Source organism: Zalophus californianus, chromosome 13 (assembly GCF_009762305.2).
Source record: "Zalophus californianus isolate mZalCal1 chromosome 13, mZalCal1.pri.v2, whole genome shotgun sequence".
NCBI classification, from domain to species: Eukaryota; Metazoa; Chordata; class Mammalia; order Carnivora; family Otariidae; genus Zalophus; species Zalophus californianus.
Window position 1 is genome coordinate 80,547,550 of NC_045607.1, and position 22,401 is coordinate 80,569,950.

Genomic DNA, 22,401 nt, shown 5'->3' on the forward strand with positions numbered 1-22,401 from the left:
ACTGGCTCTGATTCAAAACCATGGGGATAACAAGTCCCTCAAAACACTTAGTTTTGGCTGTGGGCAATGCTGTCCTGAACAAATTGGCTTTGAAATAATGGCACGTGAAAAGACCCTTTGTAGCTTGAGTAAAGCCTAACCTGACTTTTGTATAAGTAAGCATCCAAGGGTCAGAGTCCTTTAACTTCTTGTGGATAAAGGCTCTAACCTCAGTCTTGCTTCTTGGCCTTAGTTGATGGACTCTCCCCACCCCACCCCACCCATCAGCTCAGGGGTTTGGCATCTTCTTCAATCTGGAAGCACTATCTGCTTTCCTCTCCTCTCTGGCCTTGATCCTAAAAGACCCCACCCCACTGTGTATGTGTACATGTGCATGGGTGGGGGGGATGTCTGGTTTACCTTACTTTACATCTGGAAAAAAATTGCTCACTTTGTGTTTCTTCAGATAGAAAAGCTAAATGTCCTGAGTTGCAGTAAGAAGCATTTCTTTCAAAGCAAACTTGGCAAAATAAATACAATTTACAAGGTGTCAAAGCCTTCCTTTTGAGCAATTAACATTTGAGCACAGGGACCACCTTGGGAATCTGATAGAAGCCATGAACCATTCCACATAAAAATGTATATTTAAACATACACATGACATTTTATATATGATTTCAGGAGGCTCATGTGCCCTTTGGAGCAAGGATTAGGATCTTTGGCCCATGGGCACCATTTTGAGGATTAACCTTGTTGCAAGCGCTATGACTCCAAGGGTGGATATCGCCAGTTAATCGTGCTGTTCTTCAGAAGAGAAAAGAAATTTTCTAGGACAGTGATCACATGAGAAACCTGTTTCAGCTTTAGTTTTGTTTTGTTTTTTGAAAGTCAGATCCTTACCTCTGGCAACATGATGAGGCTGAATGTCAGGATGAAGAGAACCATGTTTACTCCATACATCCATCTCAAGAAGAGGAAGTATGAGGCCACAGAGGAGCCAAACTGACCTATCAAAAAGAAAATGAAAATGTTGAAAGGCAGGTCAGAACCAAACGAAACAAAAGCTATGTCTTGGTGCTTTCAAAAATAAATCTGCTCATCGCAACACATTGGTCCTTTCCACATTGACAGTCTTCAGCATTCTGTTTCTATCCAGGAAGAGAAAATGTTATTGGTAATGGAAGTGTTCTCTACTATGTAGATGCAGTTGTGCAGAATGACTGTGGCCTACGCCTTTAGAGCCCATCCAGGGGAGAGCAGCCTGGGCCTTAGCAGCTAGGGTTGCTAGGTGAAAGCCCATTTTATTAACTAATAAGTTAATAACATTAAGTTGAGCAAATACCTGTAAAGTGGTTACCACAGTATCTGCCAGTCGTTAGCTACCATTATCATTATAATCACTGCACTTCTGCCTCCTTTCTCTCAGGCAACAATGCCTTTCTCAAAAGCCTTTCCCACATCCTTCAGGGACAGCTAGCCTGCAGACCCTCCTGTGCTATTTTTCTGTATCACTGGCATTTTTTAGGTATAGCGCAGAAGCTGAAGTTCATTCACTCACTCTTCACATATTTCAAGAATCTTCCCTCAGGAATTACCTTAGCTGTGAAACACAATGTCACAGACAGCGTTGCTGCCCTAATACAGCTTACGTTTTAGTGACGTATGGAAACAACAGAGAGGCAGGAATTTTAAAAATAAATAAATAAAATATATGTATTTATCATAATGTATGAGCTATATGCTATTATATAGCATATTATATGTATGTACAGTATGTGTCATATTATATATTATATATATACATCTATATGTAATATGTATATGTATATTCAAATACATTGTTTAATATCTGTGTATTATGTATGGTATATCCTATGTGCATATAGCATATATATGATATGTATGTATTATATATGATATATAAAATCACACATGATTACATTATTATAACAATTATACATGTATATAATATGTAATTATATATATAATTATAACAACTATAGATATAGTATAGATATAGATATAACAATTACATATACCAGATAGGTCCTAGAGAGAAGAAGGCAAAATACTGAGAAGGTTGCTTTCGATAAGCTCATTGAGGAAGGTGTATCAGAGAGGGTAACATTCGAGCAGAGGTCTGAAGTTGGAGGAAGAGGCAGCGAACGCTCAGGCTGGGGAAGAGCAGCTCAAGCGGAGGAAAGAGCGAGAACAAGCATCTGGAGGCAGGTGAGAGCTCAGGACAATTGAGGAAGGAACCGAAGGACTATATGGTTGGAGCCCAGTGAACAAGGGAAAGCGGTGACAGATGAGGGATGAAGAGACAAGCCAAACCACACTGTGTAGGGCCTCCTAAAGACAGGTAAAAAATGAGACTTTTATTTTAAATGTGTTGAGAAAGTCGCCAACAGGTGTTAAGCAACAGGATTGGGGGTGGGGGCGGGATGGGAAGTAGACTGACCTTTAAGGTCTCTTCAGCTTTGGAAAACAAATTGGGAGGGGACAGGCAAGAATGTGCCGTCAACATGCACGTGCCCCAGTGGAAAATGATCTGTCCAAATCATATTTATTGAGAAAAAATATTAAAAAAACAAAACAAAACAGGGGTGCCTGGGTGGCTCAGTCGAGCCCCGTGTCAGGCTCCCTGCTCAGCGGGAGGCCTGCTTCTCCCTCTCCCACTCCCCTTGCTTGTGTTCCCTCTCTCGCTGTGTCTCTCTCTGTCAAATAAATAAATAAAATCTTAAAAAAAAAAAAAAACGAAAAAACACATTATCTTAAATCAGAGAATGGAAGAGGAAGAAAGACCAGGAATTTGGAGTCTCAGGTTGAGATTTCATTGATTAACAAAAGCCCAACTTTCTTTGATTATCACTTAAAGTTCAACACCAAGGTGCAAGTTTTCTTCCCAATTCCCAGGTCCCCTTTGCAGCTGTACATCAGGCCCTTTTTCCTGACTCCTTCAGCAAAATACCTCCAGGGACCAACGGCTTTCTTGGCCCTCTGGCTTTGCAGCATCACCGGTAAGGAAACATTGTACAAAGAAGGAGGTTCGGGTGAAGCAAATTCCAGTCTCTGCTTAGTAAGATGAGGCTGAGATCACACGAGTCATGCTTCCGTTTCTGAAACTTAGTCTATTCGTTAGGAGCCACCTTGCCTCTTCCCATAACACAGTGACAATTTTTATAGAAACTTAAAAAAAAAAGTCATTGTCTAAACGGACATTTAAAAGAAATCAATTATTTTCAAGTCTGAATATTTGGATTCATTTCACTTTGCAGAGAAAGGCGGAGTCCTCCTGGATTTCTAAAAGGGTATGGTTTTGATAAACATGCCCACAGGTGCTGTAACCAGATGCACGGGTCCATCTGCGGAAAGGCTAGGCAGATCTGCCCCTCCCGGGACATCTGATCATCCACCTGGCTCCCAGTGATTCCAGATCATTTCATGGCTGTTATCTATGTTCTCTGGTAACAACTGCCCAAGGCTCGTCTCAGCCAAGTTCACTTGTCATGTTTTATTGAAGGCAGTAGACTTCCTGCTTGCTAGTCTTTACAGTTACTCATTAACTGGAGAAGGAACTTTGTCCCTAGGTATCTGGAGCAAGCTTTTCCCTGAAACACACAGGAGATCTTCTGGTGTAGAGTAGTCCCAAGCACCGGATGCTGACTCATCCTTTCCTCCTTCCCCATCCCTCCCTCCATCCTGCCCTCCTTCCCTCAGTCCCTCCCTCCCTTCCTTCCTTCTTTCCTTTCCGACCTTCCTTCTTACAGTTTTGCTCTTCTCGTTAGCACCCACAGCCCATCTTCTCTCAGCCCCCATACACAAACCCTAGCAAATGAATTTCTTAAATTGAGTACAGAGTGTAAATATACCTAAAGGCAAAAAGGAGGAGCAAATTATAATGTTTCAGAAAGTATCCCCTCCCCCATACATAATCCATATTCATTATGGATGAAATATATTTTAGACTCCAAAGCTTTCAGGCTGCATCGTTTCATAACTATTTTATTGGAAGTAGAGAAGTAACCATTAAGCAACCCCCTCCTTTCTTTCTTTCTTTCTTTTTTTTTTTTTTTATAGAATCCTAAGTCTAAAGGAAATGAATTTCAGGAAAACAGATTTCACTAAAATTAGTGATTGTACAAAAGACCCAGACACAGGTCAAAGAGACCAAGAAATCCAGAAGATATTGTTCCTTCTACAGAACACCTACCAATGGCAGAGGGCAGAGGACAGTAACAAAAGAAAGATTGTAAAGGAAAGAACACAGATCAACTGGTTGGCATCCAAGCTCCATAGGACCTTTCCCTGTCTCAACACAAATAATAAAAATAACATAAAAAAATAAAATAAAATAAAATAAAATAAATAAAAAAGGAGAACTCTTCCCTCTTCACATCCATGTATCCTAGTGGTTCTATCCGATCAGTGGTAGGTGGCTAAATCTGGCATTGACTGAAAAGAGAAACCTTCCTAAAGTGTAGCTAAGAGGTCGTAATTAAAAAGAACAGTCATTCTATGTGCTTAGTCTCTTAGATAAAATTGTTTCACTCTTGTAAAGACAGGACTAAGGAGGAGAAGTAGTAGTCGTAGTAATAATAATAGCTGACGTATCTTGCTGGTCAATTATGCATACCGTAAACTTCGCCAACATCACTCATTTTATTGCTTTTGGAACCCGATAAGGTTAAGTGTTATTAGTCCCACTGTGGATGGGGACCAAAAACCTAAACACAGCATTTGACTGAACCAAGACTTGATTAATAATAGCAATAGCTAACATTTAATGAATTTTGTTTCAGACACCTATTTTGATCTTGTGTATTAATTCCTTTAGTCATCATGGAATTCCTGCAAGAAGAGAATTCCTATACTCTCACTTTACAGAGACTTAGGCCCATGGGTTATACAACTAGTAAATGATGGAACCAGGGTTACATAGGGAGTTATGTAGGAATAGGTAGAAAATGATGGAGCCAGAGTTCTAAACTAGGCAGCCTTGATCTGTAGGTGTGACTTCAAATCCAGATCTCTCTTAACCACAGTGCTATACTGCTACCCAAGTAGAATCATAATTACACTATTTAAAAAAAAAAAACTATAGTATATGGAATACATAAGCCATGAATGTGTATGTCTGAAAAAACATAGGCATGATCCACCAATCAGCTAAGGCCATTCACATTCATAAACTGGGCTGGTGCCCAGAAATGACCAATTCTTTTTTTCTTTAATCTGACTAATAAATTCTGTTTCCATAATAATTATTAATACGGTAAAACAGAGTCCTTGGTACCTATTCAAGTGAGGCCTTTTAAGCTTATGCAATATTCTTGTTGCTGAATTTTCTTGCATTTCTTTTAAATTCAGGTTAAAGTTTCACCTCTCCATCTGGTTATTTATTATTAAGGCAAAGTAATTTGTAGTCTATCATCATGTATAATTTCCTCTTGAACAGATAGGTAATAAGACAGGCAGACAAATATGAGCATTTCTAAGTGGGAAAAGACCAATTAAATCACCTGCTGTAGAAGCACAGTATAAATACCATCTTGTTGGCTAGGACATGAAGCATAGTTGCTTTCAAACTGGTCTAGGGGAATTAAATGTCGCAAATTTGATTTGCATTTTCTGCAGCTCTTAGGCCAGTAGAGAAACATGAGGTTTAAACTCTGTTCTTAGGGTTGTCTATCTGCAGATCTTTCTGGTCTGAAAAATAGTTCTCTCACACCTATTTTGATGCCATACTTTATTATTAGGAAGAAATAGATTTCAGTTCTGAGAAAGACTTGTAATCTCCAGCTTGAAGAACATTCCATGATTTAATCCATGGTTTTGATAATAATTCTGGAGTCACAATGGATATAGATGATACTTCCTGGGAGTACAAATACACAGCTTTTTCAGCAAAATACATAATGAAAGGGAGTTAATAAAGTTCATCCTTGTGGGTAATGCTGGGGTTTTTAGCATGGCCTCTTCACAGGGCTGGCATGACAGTAAAATTCCACAGCATCCCCACGTGATGTAGAACTCCACAGCATCCTTTTGTGGCAGGAATGATCAAATCTATTTTTGATGTGAAAAAAAAAATTGGGGAGTCCTCAAGTGAGTACCTGGTCCACACTAGCAAAGGGATCCAGGCCTTACTGGAATCAAGGTGGGAAACAGCATGAGTTTTAGACTTGATTTAAGTTCCCCTCTCGATTCTGCCAATTATTAGAGCTTTATGGAAACTCAGAGAAGGCTGGTAATTCGGGACTTCTTTAAAACCACACTTACAAAAACACTTGCTCAGTATTATCTAGAGATTGAGCAGAGAATGAGGGCAAATGGATTAGAAAGACTTTGGAATGGAGCTTAGCTGCTCCTGTTTTAAACATGCCTCTGACCACAATCTGAACTTTCTTCATGATTTAATTGCTTATATTTTATGCCCTGTCTTCCCCACCCACATGCTTATTAACACAATTGGTTGTAAGATCAAGCCTCGCCTGTCTTTGTCAGCAACGCATGCCCAGTGCCTGGAAAACAGGCCTAATAATGGCAGGCACTCAGTGAGTATTTGCTCAATTAATCAGTCCAGTCAAGTTTATTTTGAAGATTAAATGAGGTATGACATGTTAGATTATTCTGACTTTCAAAAGGAATACAATAATATTTCTGAAGCTTCTGTAAGATTAAGTGGTCATTTCTGTAAGAGAAAAGACTTGGTATTATTTTAAAATATGAAATATGTATTTTATAAATAGGGTACATGTTTAATCTGCTTTTTTCTAAGATGAACTGGCATAGAAGGTAAATTATGCAGGCCTCTCTTGCTGTAAGTCTATTTTTCATTTAACTGTTTCAATTATTTATCACTCAAAAGTATAAAGAGCTTCATCTGCTTACATATAAATCTCAAACTGATTGTAACTTATAAATCATAGAATGTTGGGTTGGAAATTGCCTTGTATAGAAACCAGTAAAACCCCAAATGTGGAAACAGAGGGCCCCAGATATTGAAGGATTAGCTATACTATAGAGCCGGTCAGGGGTAAAAGGACCTCAACCTTTAGAAAACTGATTCCATGTCCCATTTCTTTTCCAATTTCCATTTAGTTAAGTTTCAAAGACCATCACAGATACATGCTCCCCCATCTTTGGTAGGGTACTTTCTATGAGATGGTTGGTCCGACCCAATGACTTTACTAATAACACTTTTAGAGAGGCTTCCTACTCTTCCAACTACTACAATCGCCCAAAAGCATATGGTGTACTGATGATTATCATTAAGATCATAATGCATTAAGTACCTTAGAGAAGCTTAAGTATGTAATTAAATAAAGAACTCATTCAAAAATAAACACATGAGAAAATGGGACACAATTCTCCAAATTGGATAATGATCAAGAAAATCTCTAACTGCTCATCCTGCCATTGCTCTGGTCAAATCTACTCTGGGACCTGATGCAAAAGAGAGAGTTTATAAAATTTTCCTTCAAGTAACAAATGAGCAAGCCACATTGAGAAAAACCATAAGCCGTGGACCCAGAGAGACTTCACCTGACATCTCAGCTCCTCTGGTAACTAATTCTGGGACCTTTATTCAACAGCAACTTGAAAATAGGAAGGCTAATGGGCACATTGCAGGCACATTCGAGAAGTGTTTGTAGGGTATCTGAGTGACACCCAAAGAGTGGTGGTTGTGGCGATTGTTGATGGAATAGAAAATAAGGATCAGTTCTTCACAGTGAGGCAAAGCACCATGAAAGGTGGAGAAATCAGGACAACCTAATCAAACATGGAATTGCATATGGGAGAGAAAATAACCCGCATCTGCTGGAATTACCCAACTGACCGTTACAAATTTCCTGGAGGAAGAGGGGAGGAAGGAAGATAACTAAAAGTATAATTGAGTGGCTCTCGATCTATCTTTCCCCTAGTAACACACATGCTGGATGGTGGTTATATTGTCACTCATTCCTGTGTGAAATTCCTGGGCAAGGAAAATCATTCCATGTGTTTCTATCCCACTCAAGATAGGCTATTGCAACACAAGTGGGCAGGACATTATTATTGAGACAAGCTAGAACCTGCTAGAACCTAGTGGACCTTCCAAATAAATAATTGCAAATGTACATTTTAACTCTCATTATTACAAATTTCTTGGGCTACATCTCAAGACCGATCAAGATTCAACCCTATCATCTCATAGATGAATAGACTGAGGCCCAGAGGGATTAAATGACTGCCTCAGAGTTGAACAGCAAATCGGCCGCAAAGCAAGAACCAAATCCAGAGTTATTTTTACACAAATTATATCAAGACCTTAATGTTCCAAATGGCTTTCTGCTCCTCAGTGCCTCTCAAGGTACCACATTTGTGCTGTACACTTGAAACTTAAGTATTCCATGGTGTCTGTTCTTTTCTGGTGGGTCTAAATTCCTTTTCCCACTTCCTAGAATGGTAGACATTTGAAGAACATCTACTCTTTAATTTTATTCGAGGCGTACTTATTAAGGTCAAGCAAACTCTAGGTCTGGTGATCCAGGAGTACACCAAACCAAACCTCTGCTTTCGTAGTCTACTGGAAGAAATAAACACAAAATAAAATGAAATGAAATTACATTTAAAAACTAAATTAAAAATACGGTATTTTAGATAGCAAGTGTTAAGGAGGAAAATAAAGCAATGACGGGGTGGTACAGGAATCTGTGGGAGGAAGTGCAATTAATTAGCTGATGTATTTTTAATTCATTGCCACTTGATAATGAGAGACAGAAGACTGTGGGTAGGCACACCTAAAACATGCCCAATCATGTCCGTGAAATATCCATCAACCGTGTTATCTCCCTATGGAGCCTCCATTTTAATTAGGCAACGCCACATTTAAGCAGCAGGAAAACCTGCCTCTCGATCTGAAAAGTCAGGGAGGAAAATCAGATCCTAGTCAAAACTCCTGGAAACCAAAACATGGCAAGACTGTGCTCAGAAATGTTTGAAATATTATCCCTTTTTCTTTACATTCCTTATTATTACATTCTTTATATATTTTTAAAACATTATTTATTACATTTACATTATTTTAAAATTTTTACTTGCCTTATTCTAAGCCTAGAGCACTGTTCTAAATAGGCTTTTGATTGCGTATATTCTCCTGACTTCTCTGTAACCTAGGAATACTGTATCAAATGAAGGCACAATATAATATTCACATAGCAAGTTCCTGGATGATGATTACTAATTCTACTTCAGATTTGAAAATAAGGCTTTAAGATTTCTTCATTCTTTTTAGACACTGTTCATTTTTATTATTGTCTAACTCTCATAAGAATATATTTTCAATGTCATATTCATTGCCAATATAAAATCGCTGCTTTCCCAGTGATATATATGACTCAGTGTCATTGGCACAATATTGACTGACTTGTATAGGACAGAAAAGGTCAGAATGAGAATATTCTGGTCTAACATAGGAAGGGAGAGTGGGGTCTCCAGTGCTGTGATTGGTAAGTGCTCGCAAATTTTCACAGTACAAAGAGAATGTAAAAAATGGTTATGTTTGTTTGTTCATTTTCTTGTTTTTAATCTTTCTAATAGTATAGAAACTGAGAAAGGCATCTCATAAGCTTATGACACAACCTTCCCATCTAATGAGATCTCATGAGCACTTACTTTCAATTGCCTTGATTTTATTTTCCCATGGGATGCAGGCGGCTTTGAAGTTTTCAAAATCACGAAGAAATTTTGCCCATTTCTGAAAAGAAAGACAAATACAACAGTAAAACTCAGCCTCTTGTTTGCCAAGAGGTTTATCCTGCATCCCCATCCCAAAATATCACAAGACAATGAGCTTGGAAAGATCTCTCTGGTGCCACGTAAGGCTTTTTGTAAAAAGAGGAAAAGAGTAGGTTTTACTTGCCTCCCTGTTCCCCACCCACCTCCACACCAATTCAATTAAAAAAAACTTTTATGGATCCCCTGTTTTATAGCAAATAGGCTGAGACAGATCTGTGTATTCTGACAGATAATAAGGGAGCAGGGACTGAGTTGGCACCTAATATTAGGCGATTGGAAAATTGTACGTGTTTAATTAAATACTCATGGCATGAAGAAATTGATGAAATATGAATAAAACATAGCTCCTGCCTTGAAGAGCTTCTTACTCTACTAGAGTAAGCTGAACATAAACAAGTAACTTCAATACAGGATGGTAAGTGTGATGACATAGGACACTTTTTATTCTGGTACGAGTAAAGCAGCTAATTAAATGGAAAGTCATGGTATCATAGAAAAGGGAGGAAGAAAAAGAATCACACATTAGTTTTTATAAAAGACCTTCCTTCCATTTTATTCCACAATGTTGGGCCATCCATGGTCAAGTGGACCACAAGAACCACATGGAAGAATGGGAATGGGGCAAATAACTTTGCGTAAGTGCACATTATGCTGGGATCACGTGTGAGATGGACAGGCATGTAGGGCCCAAATAAGACTATGAGACAAGTCTGAAGTTCAAAAGATGACCCAAACTAGAGACAACCCGAATGTCCATCTACAAGAGAATGGATTAATAAATTGTGGTACCTTCATACGATGGAATACAGCACGTTGATAAAAATGGACTAGAGCTGGCACAACATGAACGTATCTCATGAATATAACATTGCATCAAAGAAGGCAGAAACAAAAATATAAATACTATATGGTTCTTTTCATTTAAGTTATAAAAACAGACAAAATTAATCCATGATATACAACATAAATCTTTCTATTTCATACTTAAGATTTGTGAATTTTATTCACAAAACCCCATCTGTATGGAAATGCATTTAGCTTACAAGTGGGGTAACAATTGTAAAGAGGGGACAATAATGCCTACATACCTACTTTGCTTTGAGAATTAAATATGATAACTTCATAGAAGGATTCAGTTCAGTGTTTAGCATATAGTAAATGCTAAATAAATGTTCACTTCTTTTCTATATTTTCCAAGAACCTGTGTTTATATTGGTATATCTTTTGTTTTCCTTCTCATGTTCTATTCAATGTATAAGTTGATGTTCCTGATAGAGAAGAGCTATATGGCCCGAAAGCTTGTAGACATTCTGAGAAAGAAACTTTAATCCAGAACCCCTTCACTACCAGGGAATAAAAATGAGAGGGGCACAGCCTTTGCCATTTAGGGGTGAGAAAATCACACATGTAAGTCTTTTGCCATAAATCAATGTTTCTCAACTTATTTTTCATTATATCTCCTTTAAGGAGTATTTTGGGGCCTTTTCGTTTGTTTTCTGAATCATGCCCTGCCCCAAATTTTAATACCAGAGATATACTGTGTACTTACTTTATGTGTATACGTGCTTTGTACATAGAAAATGTAAGATGCTTTCCCTCTCCCCTAACAGAACCAATGTTCTCCTCCTTAAAATCAATATGGCTGCCATTAAGAATGCATGGCATCAACCAAATTGAGTTGTGAAAATGCTTACCTTGGCCATCATCATCTTAAATGCAAACCACCGCTTTCCTTTCCCTTTCCCAAGGGCTCCTTCATTTTCACTCACAAATTTTTTTGCTTCTCTGAGAAAATAAAACAAAATAAGGGGTAAGGGAGGGATAGGTTAAGAATCATAGAATAGAGATAGTGGACATTTCATTTTATTAGGTTTGCAGCCTTATTTCTTCTAGACCCTTAGCTCATGAATTTAAGCTCTATTTCAAGTTCAGGACTTGTAATAGATGTTTAAGCTTTTTAATTCTGGCCAGGAAGAATAAGATATTTTAGTCTCATTTATTATTATTAATCAGCTGGAGTCATCAAAAAGCAAGTAATTTGTTCTAAGTGTCAAAACAGAGAATACTAATTCTTTTCATTTTTACCGCATATAAAATTGAATCCAAAGTTGACTTCAGATTCGGGCAGTCAGAATGTTTATTTTTAAATATTTCCTTTCCGTTAAGCGTCTGCTTTCGGCTCAGGTCATGATCCCAGGGTCCTGGGATCGAGTCCCGCATCGGGCTCCCTGCTCCGCGGGAAGCCTGCTTTCCCCCACTCCCACTCCCCCCGCTTGTGTTCCCTCTCTCGCTGTGTCTCTCTCTGTTAAATACATAAAATCTTAAAAAAAGTTAAATTAAAATATTTTCTTTTCTTTCTTTTTTAAGGATTACTTTTTAAAAAAGTAAGTCAAAGAGTTTAGGACAAACTGACGTAGAACATACTTTATTGACCTGGTATTTAATCTCATGAAACCAATTATGACTTGGAACAGAGGAGTCATATTATGTGCAGCAAATGGGGTTGAGGGAAGAAGGGAAAGGAAAGGAATACTTTTAGCTTTACCATTCCGAAAGGGCCTCAAATATAAACTTTAACCTTATTCCCAAATAGTTACACATTACAGTTGTCACAGTACTGTCTTTGTGTGTGTGTGTGTAGAAAAGCATCAACTCAGCAGAATGGTTAATGTTAAATATACTACAATTTCGTAACTTTGGCCAATTTTGCTATTGTTGTGTGTTTGACATGCGAAAAGAATTTTAAAAAGAGAGGTGGCCCAGGCTTGTCTTGACCTTTTAGGGGCCACAGAGGGCATCACCCAGAAGAACCCAAACCTGGACTGCCTTTCCACAGCTGCAACATTGTCAGTTGGATGGCCCCTGGAATGTGTGATTTTACAGGATAAGACCCTTCAACGTATGACTATAAATAAGCTTATTAACAAACAAAGTAAATTTTGAAAAAATGAAGTCAAGAATTTTTTTTTTTTTTTTTTTGGTAAACTGTTTCTTAGCTACAGTGCTAAATTCATGATTTTATAATGCCCAGTGATCAAAACCCAACACGCACCTGCTGACTTAGCCAGTGACTCCACAGTGGCACCTCCTTACTCACCTGCACCTGAGTACCCACCCATATTCTGCCATAAAAACACAAGTGCAATGGAGTGGCAGGGACAGTATCCTCTCCTTTTGTATCTCCCACAGCACTGACCACTACTTTGAGCAGAGAAGGTGCTTAATAAACTTAAACCTTCTGGAAGTGGAGCCAAGAGGCATAATTTGAGATACATATAGACAGGGGAGCATCCAATAATTGTATTTTCCACATTAATTAATGCTCCAAAGCAAAGTCCCTCCTAAACTTTGGAATTGCACCCTTTTACATGAGTCTTCTCGGAAACTTAATGGGAAAGGGGCCTTGGGTGGCTCATTCAGTTGTGTCGGCCTTCAGCTCAGGTCATGATCCCGGAGTCCTAGGATCAAGCCCGGTGTCCAGCTCCCAGCACAGAGGGAGATCTGCTTCTCCCTCTGAGCCTCCCCTCTCTTGTGCTCCCTCTCTCACTCCCTCTCTCAAATAAATAAAGTCTCAAAAGAAAAGAAAAGAAAAGAAAAGAAAAGAAAGAAAAGAGAAGAGAAGAGAAGAGAAGAGAAGAGAAGAGAAGAGAAGAGAAAAGAAAAGAAAAGAAAAGAAAAAAGAAAAGAAAAGCGAAACTTCCTAGAGCAGACCCCTGGAAAATGGCAAGTGTTACCAGACTGGCCTTGTTGTCAAATGCCCTGACATTTGACATGACCTCTGAGCTATGAAGATTAATTTGAAAATGGTTTCTAAAACATTCTACATATTCTAAAATGTTTAATGAAGCCCTATCAAAAAGTATAAGCTGAGGACTCATGGCTGGGTTTCTCCATCCATGCAATCAAGAAAACATATCCCATTTAAGCATTAACAATATGTTCTAGAGATGATATGGCAGGAGTGAGCATGGCACCTCACAAACATTTATAAAATGTTGAACTAAACTAAAGTCGACTCTAACTTGAGTTCTAACCCCGCCTCTGTGATTTGTCTCTATGACTTTGCCCACGCTTTTGACCCTCTCTGTACACATGTTCAGGAGGGTCCTGTTTCTCAGAGGAAGGCACGCGTGCCCAGGACTCACACACATGTGAGCATGATCTGCAGTTGCCCTCGGTTACTTTGTGGCCCTTAACAGGTCAAGATTCCTCAACAAACTAGAGGGTGAGCAATGGCTTCCCTGCTTGCCCAGGGGTAGCAAGAGGGTGCCATCATAAGTGTGAAAGTGTTGGAGGGATTATTACACAGTGGATTCTCCTGTAACAGTTGTTTCAGAACTGAAAATCTGTCCTAACATGATTGATGCATTACAGAACAATTCAAGCATAGCGCAAATTCTGTGTAAAATGTTGCCACCATTTTATATCCATCTTTGTCCATGTGTCATTGATGATATTTCTGAGTATTATTCCCCTAGCCCCAGTTTCCCTATAAGCCCTGTGGTTTCCATTGCCCTATTTTGCAGTGTGGTGGGTTTTAGGAACCCATACATGGTGTCATAGTGGAACTGGCCATAATTCAATTATTTGGCATCAAGAATGTTGAAATTCCTACAACCAAGTATACATAGGAATCATCACATCACTCTATTCTAATAAACACATAGAAATAGAGAATCAAACATTCTTCCTCGTAGTAAAATCAAAATTTGTTTTTCAAATGTAAATTGCCTACATTATGGGCATATTTGCTACTCTAGATCCTTAGCAGATAATTTAAAAGACGCTCAGTTTGGTTTTTTAGAGTTACATCGCTTGCTAGATGAGTGGCCAATTAGAAAACATGACTGCTTTAAACAGCCATAAATGTAAAGAAATAGCTATTCTACTTTATATTTCTGACAAGATTTTTTAATTTTATGAACTGATGATTATGCTATAGGATCATTAAACTAGCAAGATTTAAGAGAGAGAGAGAGAGGGAAGTCAGGGTTATAACCAAATTAAAATCACCACAAAATTAATCATAAATCCATCTAATAATATAGGAACCTCTTTATATGGCACTCATAAAGTTTTTGTCAGTTATTATAAATATAATTTTCCTTGGAACAATCTAAACAAGGTTTTATCATTTGTTTCTTCAACTGACAAATTTTTCCTGATGCTAGGCATAGTTTCATATTTCTCTCCCAAGTACAACCCCACCCCACCCTCAACATACAGATTCTGACATTGATTTTCAGATAAAAGCCTGGACCTGACTCAACTCCATGTAGTCTCACGTAGAAATTTCTTCTCTTCCCTAATGTCCCACCTCCTCCATTCTCCAAAATACCTCCCCCAAGTTTCATACCAGAAGGATCCCTGAAGAGTCATTGTAGCTTCTTCTGTTTCCCATTGCCCACTCTTGCCAAAATAAGTAGAGAACTCAACTCATCAGAAGTCTAGGGGATGATGTTAAAATAAAGCCAGGGGTTACAAGGGCGGGCAGAGAATAATTTTTTTAGTGAGAACAGATTCTTGAACCTCCTAATAGGATGTTCTTGGGACATAAGGAAGCACTTTTGCAGCTTGCTGGCCTAGAAGAAGGGACATTGGATGGGAAGAAATTGGTGACTCAGTGAGAGAACATCTCTTAACACTATTTTCCAGGCTAATCTTTGCGATGAGTTGCATGATTTCAGGAAAAAAGAAAAAAAACTAGTAGCTTCCAATCCCATCCTCTCCACTAACAGATTTCTTAACCAGAAGACATCTTTCATTGTGCTATTAGAAATAAGATACAAAAAGAAACTATCCAATATGGAGATGAGCACAGACTGATGCTTATCACACTAATGTGCCCATTACAGATATCAGAATCCAAGAAAATAAAGAGCAGAGCCTTTGAAAACTAAAAAGCAAGAAAACGTCTGTGTTTTTCCTATAGGTAATTCAACTTCCTACCCATGTGTACGTATCTGGATAATTTAAAGAGATTTTTTTTTTTTGCACAGATAAAATGAATAAGATTTTGTGGATAAACTTTGAATATCCATTGGCTTCAAACCATCCAAATGTCTGACTGAAAAATGTGTGTCATTCCCTTGAATTGCATTCAACAAAAGCTGCCTGCCAAGTCTATAATCCAGGCTCCAGGTCTTGGAGCTCAAGCCAGCCCTGGTACAGTATGCACAGCTCCCTGCACTGTAACCCCAGACCCAGGGATAAATAATTGAGTGAGATCTATTTAATGGCAATAATACCTGGCCTCATAATTCATTTATCAACCCTTTGTGTTGGTAATTAGAATAATAAGGTTTCATGGGCTTTCAAGAATACTTTCACAGTTAGTTGAAGGAGCACACTTTGGCCTAACTTACAAAATAGATAATTTACCCACAACACATGATACAGTCCTGATTACACAGGGGAGTCAGGACATGCTATGCTGTCTTTGACACATTCTCAACCCAGGGAACATGTTCCCTCTTTGGGTTAAGTTAAGTTGACTCTTCTTTCCTCTTCTTTTCAGTTGGATGGTATGGTTAGGCAACCAATGTATTGCTCAAGTAAAGGAAGACATTTCAAAACTGGTCTTTAAGGCAACTGTAATCAAGACTTGTGCTCATGAACACTTCCCAGTAAAAGGGATCACAAGAATGAGAAATCTTTTCTTAGTAAACACTGTTGTTTAGAAAAAAAAAAATCAACCAATTTAAATGGACTCCAAGTCAGAACTGACTTTTCCTAAAATAGTATTGAGTAACTGAAAGGAAGTTTCAGAGGTTGGAAGCTACTCTCATGCACAGAGATTGGCAATAAGGACTATAGGCCTCCTAGATAATAGAACTCCATAATTAGACTGGTAGTGTTATTTAAAATCATCCTAATACTGGAAGTGATTTTTTTTTTTTAAGGAGATGCTGTGGCAGTGGTGGTAATGGTTGGATGCTTGGTTGCATCATCTATGAAATGGAGATACTAATAGCTCTGTCATGGGGTTGTCCTGTGTTTTATGCGAAATAATGCACGCAATAAGTTTAGTCATAACACATGTAATGTGTCGATGGCAAACAGTAAGAGCACTATAAATAGGAACTATTATTAATAGCAATAGTACTAATAGTGCTGACTTCAATTTTTATGCCTGAGTTTCCAAATGACAAAGTTGAGAAAGGAGAAGATATTTCCAGGCAAAACCTCTCAGAAAGCCAACCCATTTCCCATCAGATGATGAGATGTGGGAAGAGTGAGAATTGTGTTTGCCACTAAATGAGTGGGAGAGACCCGCATTTGAGACCCACCGTGAGGACGCCGGTGTCCAGCTTCAGAAGACCCAGTTATGCCTCAGCCTGAGAGGATGCAGGGATGAATTCCAGCCTGAGTCCTGCTCCAGACGGGCTGTGCTGCTCCAGAGAGCCTAGGTCAGCTGGGGCATCTCTGTGCTAAGAGGTAAAAAGGAGTCTCTCTCCCTTGAATACGACTACATTCTATTCAATTCTATGATCTGTGTCTTACTGAGACACAGGTTTGAATCTTGGCTCTGTCACACACTAGCTGTGTCCTCTTGGGAGAATTACAAGACTTATGGATCCCAACTGAGTATTCTTATCTGTAAAATGTGATGGGCAGCAGTAATGGTGGTAACAGCTAACATACAATAAATGCTTGCCATGTACTGGGCACTATTTATGCCCATCATCTCATTTAATCCCTACAAAATCCAGCAAGGTGGTAACTATGGTTACCCCCTTCTCAGAGATGAGAAACTGAGGATTAGATTAACGAAATTAGGGTCCAAGCTTTCCCAAAGAGTAAGTGTCCCAGCTTGTCTGGGACTGGAGCTCAGTGCTCCCAGTTTCCCCTGAATAACATCATTATCTACCTCATGTGATCGGCACAAGGACACATAAAAATAGAGAAGACATGGTACACTTAGCCATTTTTTCTAAGCATTTGAGTGTGTTTATTCTTAGCAATGGGTTAAGTGCTTTGAAAGAAATAAAAGAAACGTGGATTCTTTTCTGAAGTTTAAATGCCATTAAGAAAAATGAGATATAAGCCCATAAAATTGTTATATGACAGTGTTCAACAGCTTTAAAGTGAAAAGGGAGAGGACACTGGAGACCCAAGAGTTTGTTGAAGACGTAGATGAGAGAAGAATTAAACTGGGTATCGGAAGCACCGATAGAATTCAAGTAGGCAGAGAAAGGCATTCTAGGCATCGGTTTGTAGGAATTTTTCTAACAAAGGAGATATTTCCACCATGGAGCACATATACAAGCTCATATTCTTAGAGAGACTTACATTCAGCTCTTCAGGAGACCATTGACAGGGCTTGGCAGGCAGACCGTGCTGATTTTGCTCAGTTCATGTTCATTTGAATCAAACACATGCAATAAATTCTGAATACTGTAAACAGATGGATTTACAAGGCATTGCCTCAGAGTGAGAGGCCATTCTGCTTTGGAAGACTGGGTAAAATGATTCTGCACAATACCCGTGTGTTCATGTTTCTACCCTATGCTAAACATTTCTAAGTACTATGGAATATGTTTTCAAAATGCTGTGTTGTGATACTTAGGAGTGCTAAAAAAGAGCCTTAGTTTTCTGTTGGAACAGTGTGTTCTGCCTTTTGCTCCATGAGCGGGCAAGAAATTTCAAATGATGGCAGTTCAGTGAGCTCTGCAAATAATTGAGACTACCTAGTAAACTTGACTGCTTGCTACATGGCAAACTTAGATCTAGAGGTCTGTCCTGAGCACTTGGCAACACAACTTAGGTGAGGTCACCCACAGAGCATTCTATGTTCCTGAGTGAACTAGGCTTTCTACTCAGTTGACTTGAAGTCGTACTATTTCACTGTTCTCTTGCATAGCCTCCCTTCTAAGCTTTCCTAATGCTTGTGACCAAGCATTGGTCAAGAAACACTATAATAGGATATGCGTAATATGAAACATTAATTCATCCAGAGAGTCGTGTCTTTATGTAGATATCCCAGTATATATGTGTATGTACATGTGAAATAACATGGACATATATATACATATACATATATACACACACATATACATATATAAGCAAATTTATGCATGTATACTGTCAGCACATAATTAACAGCTATTTGAAAGAAGTGATTTATAATACTTAAAATTTCTAATTTTCAGGACTGTAGAAAGAAATTTTAGACACATTATATTGAATGTATAAAACCATTCCCCTTTCTTCCTCCCATCTAATTTGTCATGATATTCTAATATAATGTTCTCCAAACATTTACTGTAGGATATGCATTTTAATAAGGCTTAACCACTTTTATTCTACAGCAACAAGCTTATTTAAATCCCCCAAAGTAATACTCCACTTGCCATTCCTTGGTCATATACATAAAAACATCCTCAAAAATGACTTCATGGGGCACCTGCGTGGCTCAGTTGGGTAATGTCTGCCTTCATCTCAGGACATGATCTCAGGGCCCTGGACTCGAGCCCCACATGGTTGGGGAGGGCCTGCTCAGCAAGGAGCCTGCTTCTCCCTTTCCCTCCACCTCTCCTCCCTGCTCATGTTCTCTCTCTCTCTCTCTAATAAATAAAAATCTTTTTTAAAAAATGCCTTCATCATTCTCTTATTGTAAATCTGATAAAGTAAAGGGTTACTTTCAGAATTCGTACCTTACCCAAGATCTGGATGACACTTCCCCTAAACAAAAAAGATACATTTCTCAAATTAATCATATTCTGTGCTTATCCTGTACACATTTGCTTTCCTTTTATTGTTAATGTATTATGTCAAACATATTTAAAAGCATTTCTAGATAATTTGAAGTGGTAATTAGTGAATTTCTCTTCTTAATCAACTTTCAAAGATAATACATCTATGGATCGTCTAATAACAAGTTGTGAAAATTAGCTGTCACCAGTAGCTGACATTCTAAAGAACGTAAGTTAGGTAAATTGCTATTTATCAAAAATGGTTAGAGGGGAGGATAGTTTGGCAATGTGGGAAAAATGATTCAGTGTGTCTGAAGTTAAGAAGATGATAGTAACCATATTTTATCTATCTAGAAGAAAACTTTAGAACTTTCTTTTGTCTAATATTTACTTTTTATTATAATTATTATCTTACGGTGTACTGTAAAAAAAAATCCCTGTTTATTTGAACCTTGAGATTATTTGAATTCTGGATAAGCAGATATTTGTGAAAGGTAGTAAGATTGATTGCCAAGAGTCTCATGAGCAACCCTGAATATTGGCATATTTTAGACCCATTTTCCAATGACCATTAATTACTCTTCCATCAAGCATCTGGGCAGAATTGCAGGCTGATTTAATAAGGAGGGTATTTGGGATTTTGAGGTTGGTACAAGAGCCATAAATGCCTTCACAGCTCTCTAAAAGAGATGGGAGCTGGAGCCCAGTGGGCCACCTGAAAAGTTTGCAAAACCAGGGTGAAGAATAGAACACCTTCAGGTAACTCTGGTAAAATGGTACACTGTAGATAGGAAAGATTAAATAAATCATGAAAGAAATAAAGAAGAACTTTTGGTGGGCAAAAGTATATGTATCCCCAATGTTTCAGAGCTGACTTCTTTGGCAACTGAAAAAGTTTCAAGTCTCAAGGAAAAAAACAAAACAATTTTCTCATGTGGTTCCTATCGGCATCCTTTAAGGGAGAAATTCAAAATATTATTTGGAAAACATTATTAAAATTATCCATAGTGATTTTTCTAACCACTCACAATAACACAGCAAATATGAACAAGCTAAATCCAAAAAGAAAGAATTGTCAGGATCATTGTTCTTATTTAATAGGAAAGATTACTTCTTATGCAATGAAAATGATAAGAGAGGCAATTGGTACAGGTGAACTCAAATGTGAATGATAAGTCAGAAGAGATTTCAGATCCCAATCAAGACTCGATTATTGTTAAATAAAAAAATGTCCTCTTAATGTTGAATTTTAAAAGGAGAAAAAAGAAAAAAAAGGGATAAACAAAATCAGACTTTTTTTTTTTTAATCAGATTCTTAAATACAGAGAACAAATGGGTGGTTGCCAGAGGGGAAGTGGGTGGGGGATGGGTGAAATAGATAAAGGGGGTTAAGAGTTCACTTATCAGAGAGCCCAGAAATGGACCCTCAACTCTATGGCTAACTCATCTTCAACAAAGCAGGAAGGAATGTCCAACGGAAAAAAGACAGTCTCTTCAACAAATGGTGTTGGGAAAATCGGACAGCCACATGCAGAAGAATGAAACTGGACCATTTCCTTACACCACACACAAAAATAGACTCCAAATGGTTGAAAGACCTCAGTGTGAGACAGGAGTCCATCAACATCCTAAAGGAGAACACAGGCAGCAACCTCTTCGACCTCAGCCACAGAAACTTCTTCCTAGAAACATCACCAAAGGCAAGGAAAGCAAGGGCAAAAATGAACTCTTGGGACTTCATCAAGATAAAAAGCTTTTGCACAGCAAAAGAAACAGTCACCAAAACCCAAAGACAACCGACAGAATGGGAGAAAATATTTGCAAATGACATATCAAATAAAGGGCTAGTATCCAAAATCTATAAAGAACTTATCAAACTCAACACCCAAAGAACAAATAATCCAATCAAGAAATGGGCAGAAGACATGAACAGACATTTTTCCAAAGAAGACATCCAAATGGCCCACAGACACATGAAAAAGTGCTCAACATCGCTCGGCATCAGGGAAATCCAAATCAAAACCTCCATGAGATACCACCTCACACCAGTCAGAATGGCTAAAATGAACAAGTCAGGAAATGACAGATGTCGGCGGGGATGCGGAGAAAGGGGAACCCTCCTACACTGTTGGTGGGAATGCAAGCTGGTGCAACCACTCTGGAAAACAGTATGGAGGTTCCTCAAACAGTTGAAAATAGAGCTACCATACGATCCAGCAATTGCACTACTGGGTATTTACCCCAAAGATACAAATGTAGGGACCCAAAGGGGTACGTGCACCCCGATGTTTATAGCAACAATGTCCACAATAGCCAAACTGTGGAAAGAGCCAAGATGTCCATCGACAGATGAATGGATAAAGAAGAGGTGGTATATATACACAGTGGAATATTATGCAGCCATCAAAAGGAATGAGATCTTGCCATTTGCAACAACATGGATGGAACTGGAGGGTGTTATGCTGAGCAAAGTAAGTCAATCAGAGAAAGACATGTATCATATGACTTCACTGATATGAGGAATTCCTAATCTCAGGAAACAAACTGAGGGTTGCTGGAGTGGGGGCGGGGTGGGAGGGATGGGGTGGCTGGGTGATAGACATTGGGGAGAGTATGTGCTATGGTGAGAGCTGTGAATTGTGCAAGACTGCTGAATCACAGATCTGTACCTCTGAAACAAATAATGCAATATACGTTAAGGGGAAAAAAAAGAAGAAGAAGATAGCAGGAGGGGAAGAATGAAGGGGGGGAATCGGAGGGGGAGACGAACCATGAGAGACGATGGACTCTGAAAAACAAACTGAGGGTTCTAGAGGGGAGGGGGGTGGGAGGATGGGTTAGCCTGGTGATGGGTGTTAAAGAGGGCATGTTCTGCATGGAGCACTGGGTGTTATGCACAAACAATGAATCATGGAACACTACATCAAAAACTAATGATGTAATG

General features: G+C 38.6%; 1 protein-coding gene across 1 annotated transcript in view; it reads right to left on the bottom strand.

Annotated features, from left to right (window-relative positions):
• The window catches only part of TMC1 (transmembrane channel like 1), a 150,132-nt gene that overhangs the window by 77,065 nt on the left and 50,666 nt on the right, over positions 1-22,401 (bottom strand). Inside the window, exons 5-7 of the mRNA XM_027616273.2 lie at positions 11,457-11,547; positions 9,640-9,721; positions 880-986 (exon numbers count right to left, since the gene is read on the bottom strand). Coding sequence (XP_027472074.2) covers positions 880-986; positions 9,640-9,721; positions 11,457-11,547 — 280 coding nt within the window. The remainder of the gene's footprint in view (positions 1-879; positions 987-9,639; positions 9,722-11,456; positions 11,548-22,401) is intronic.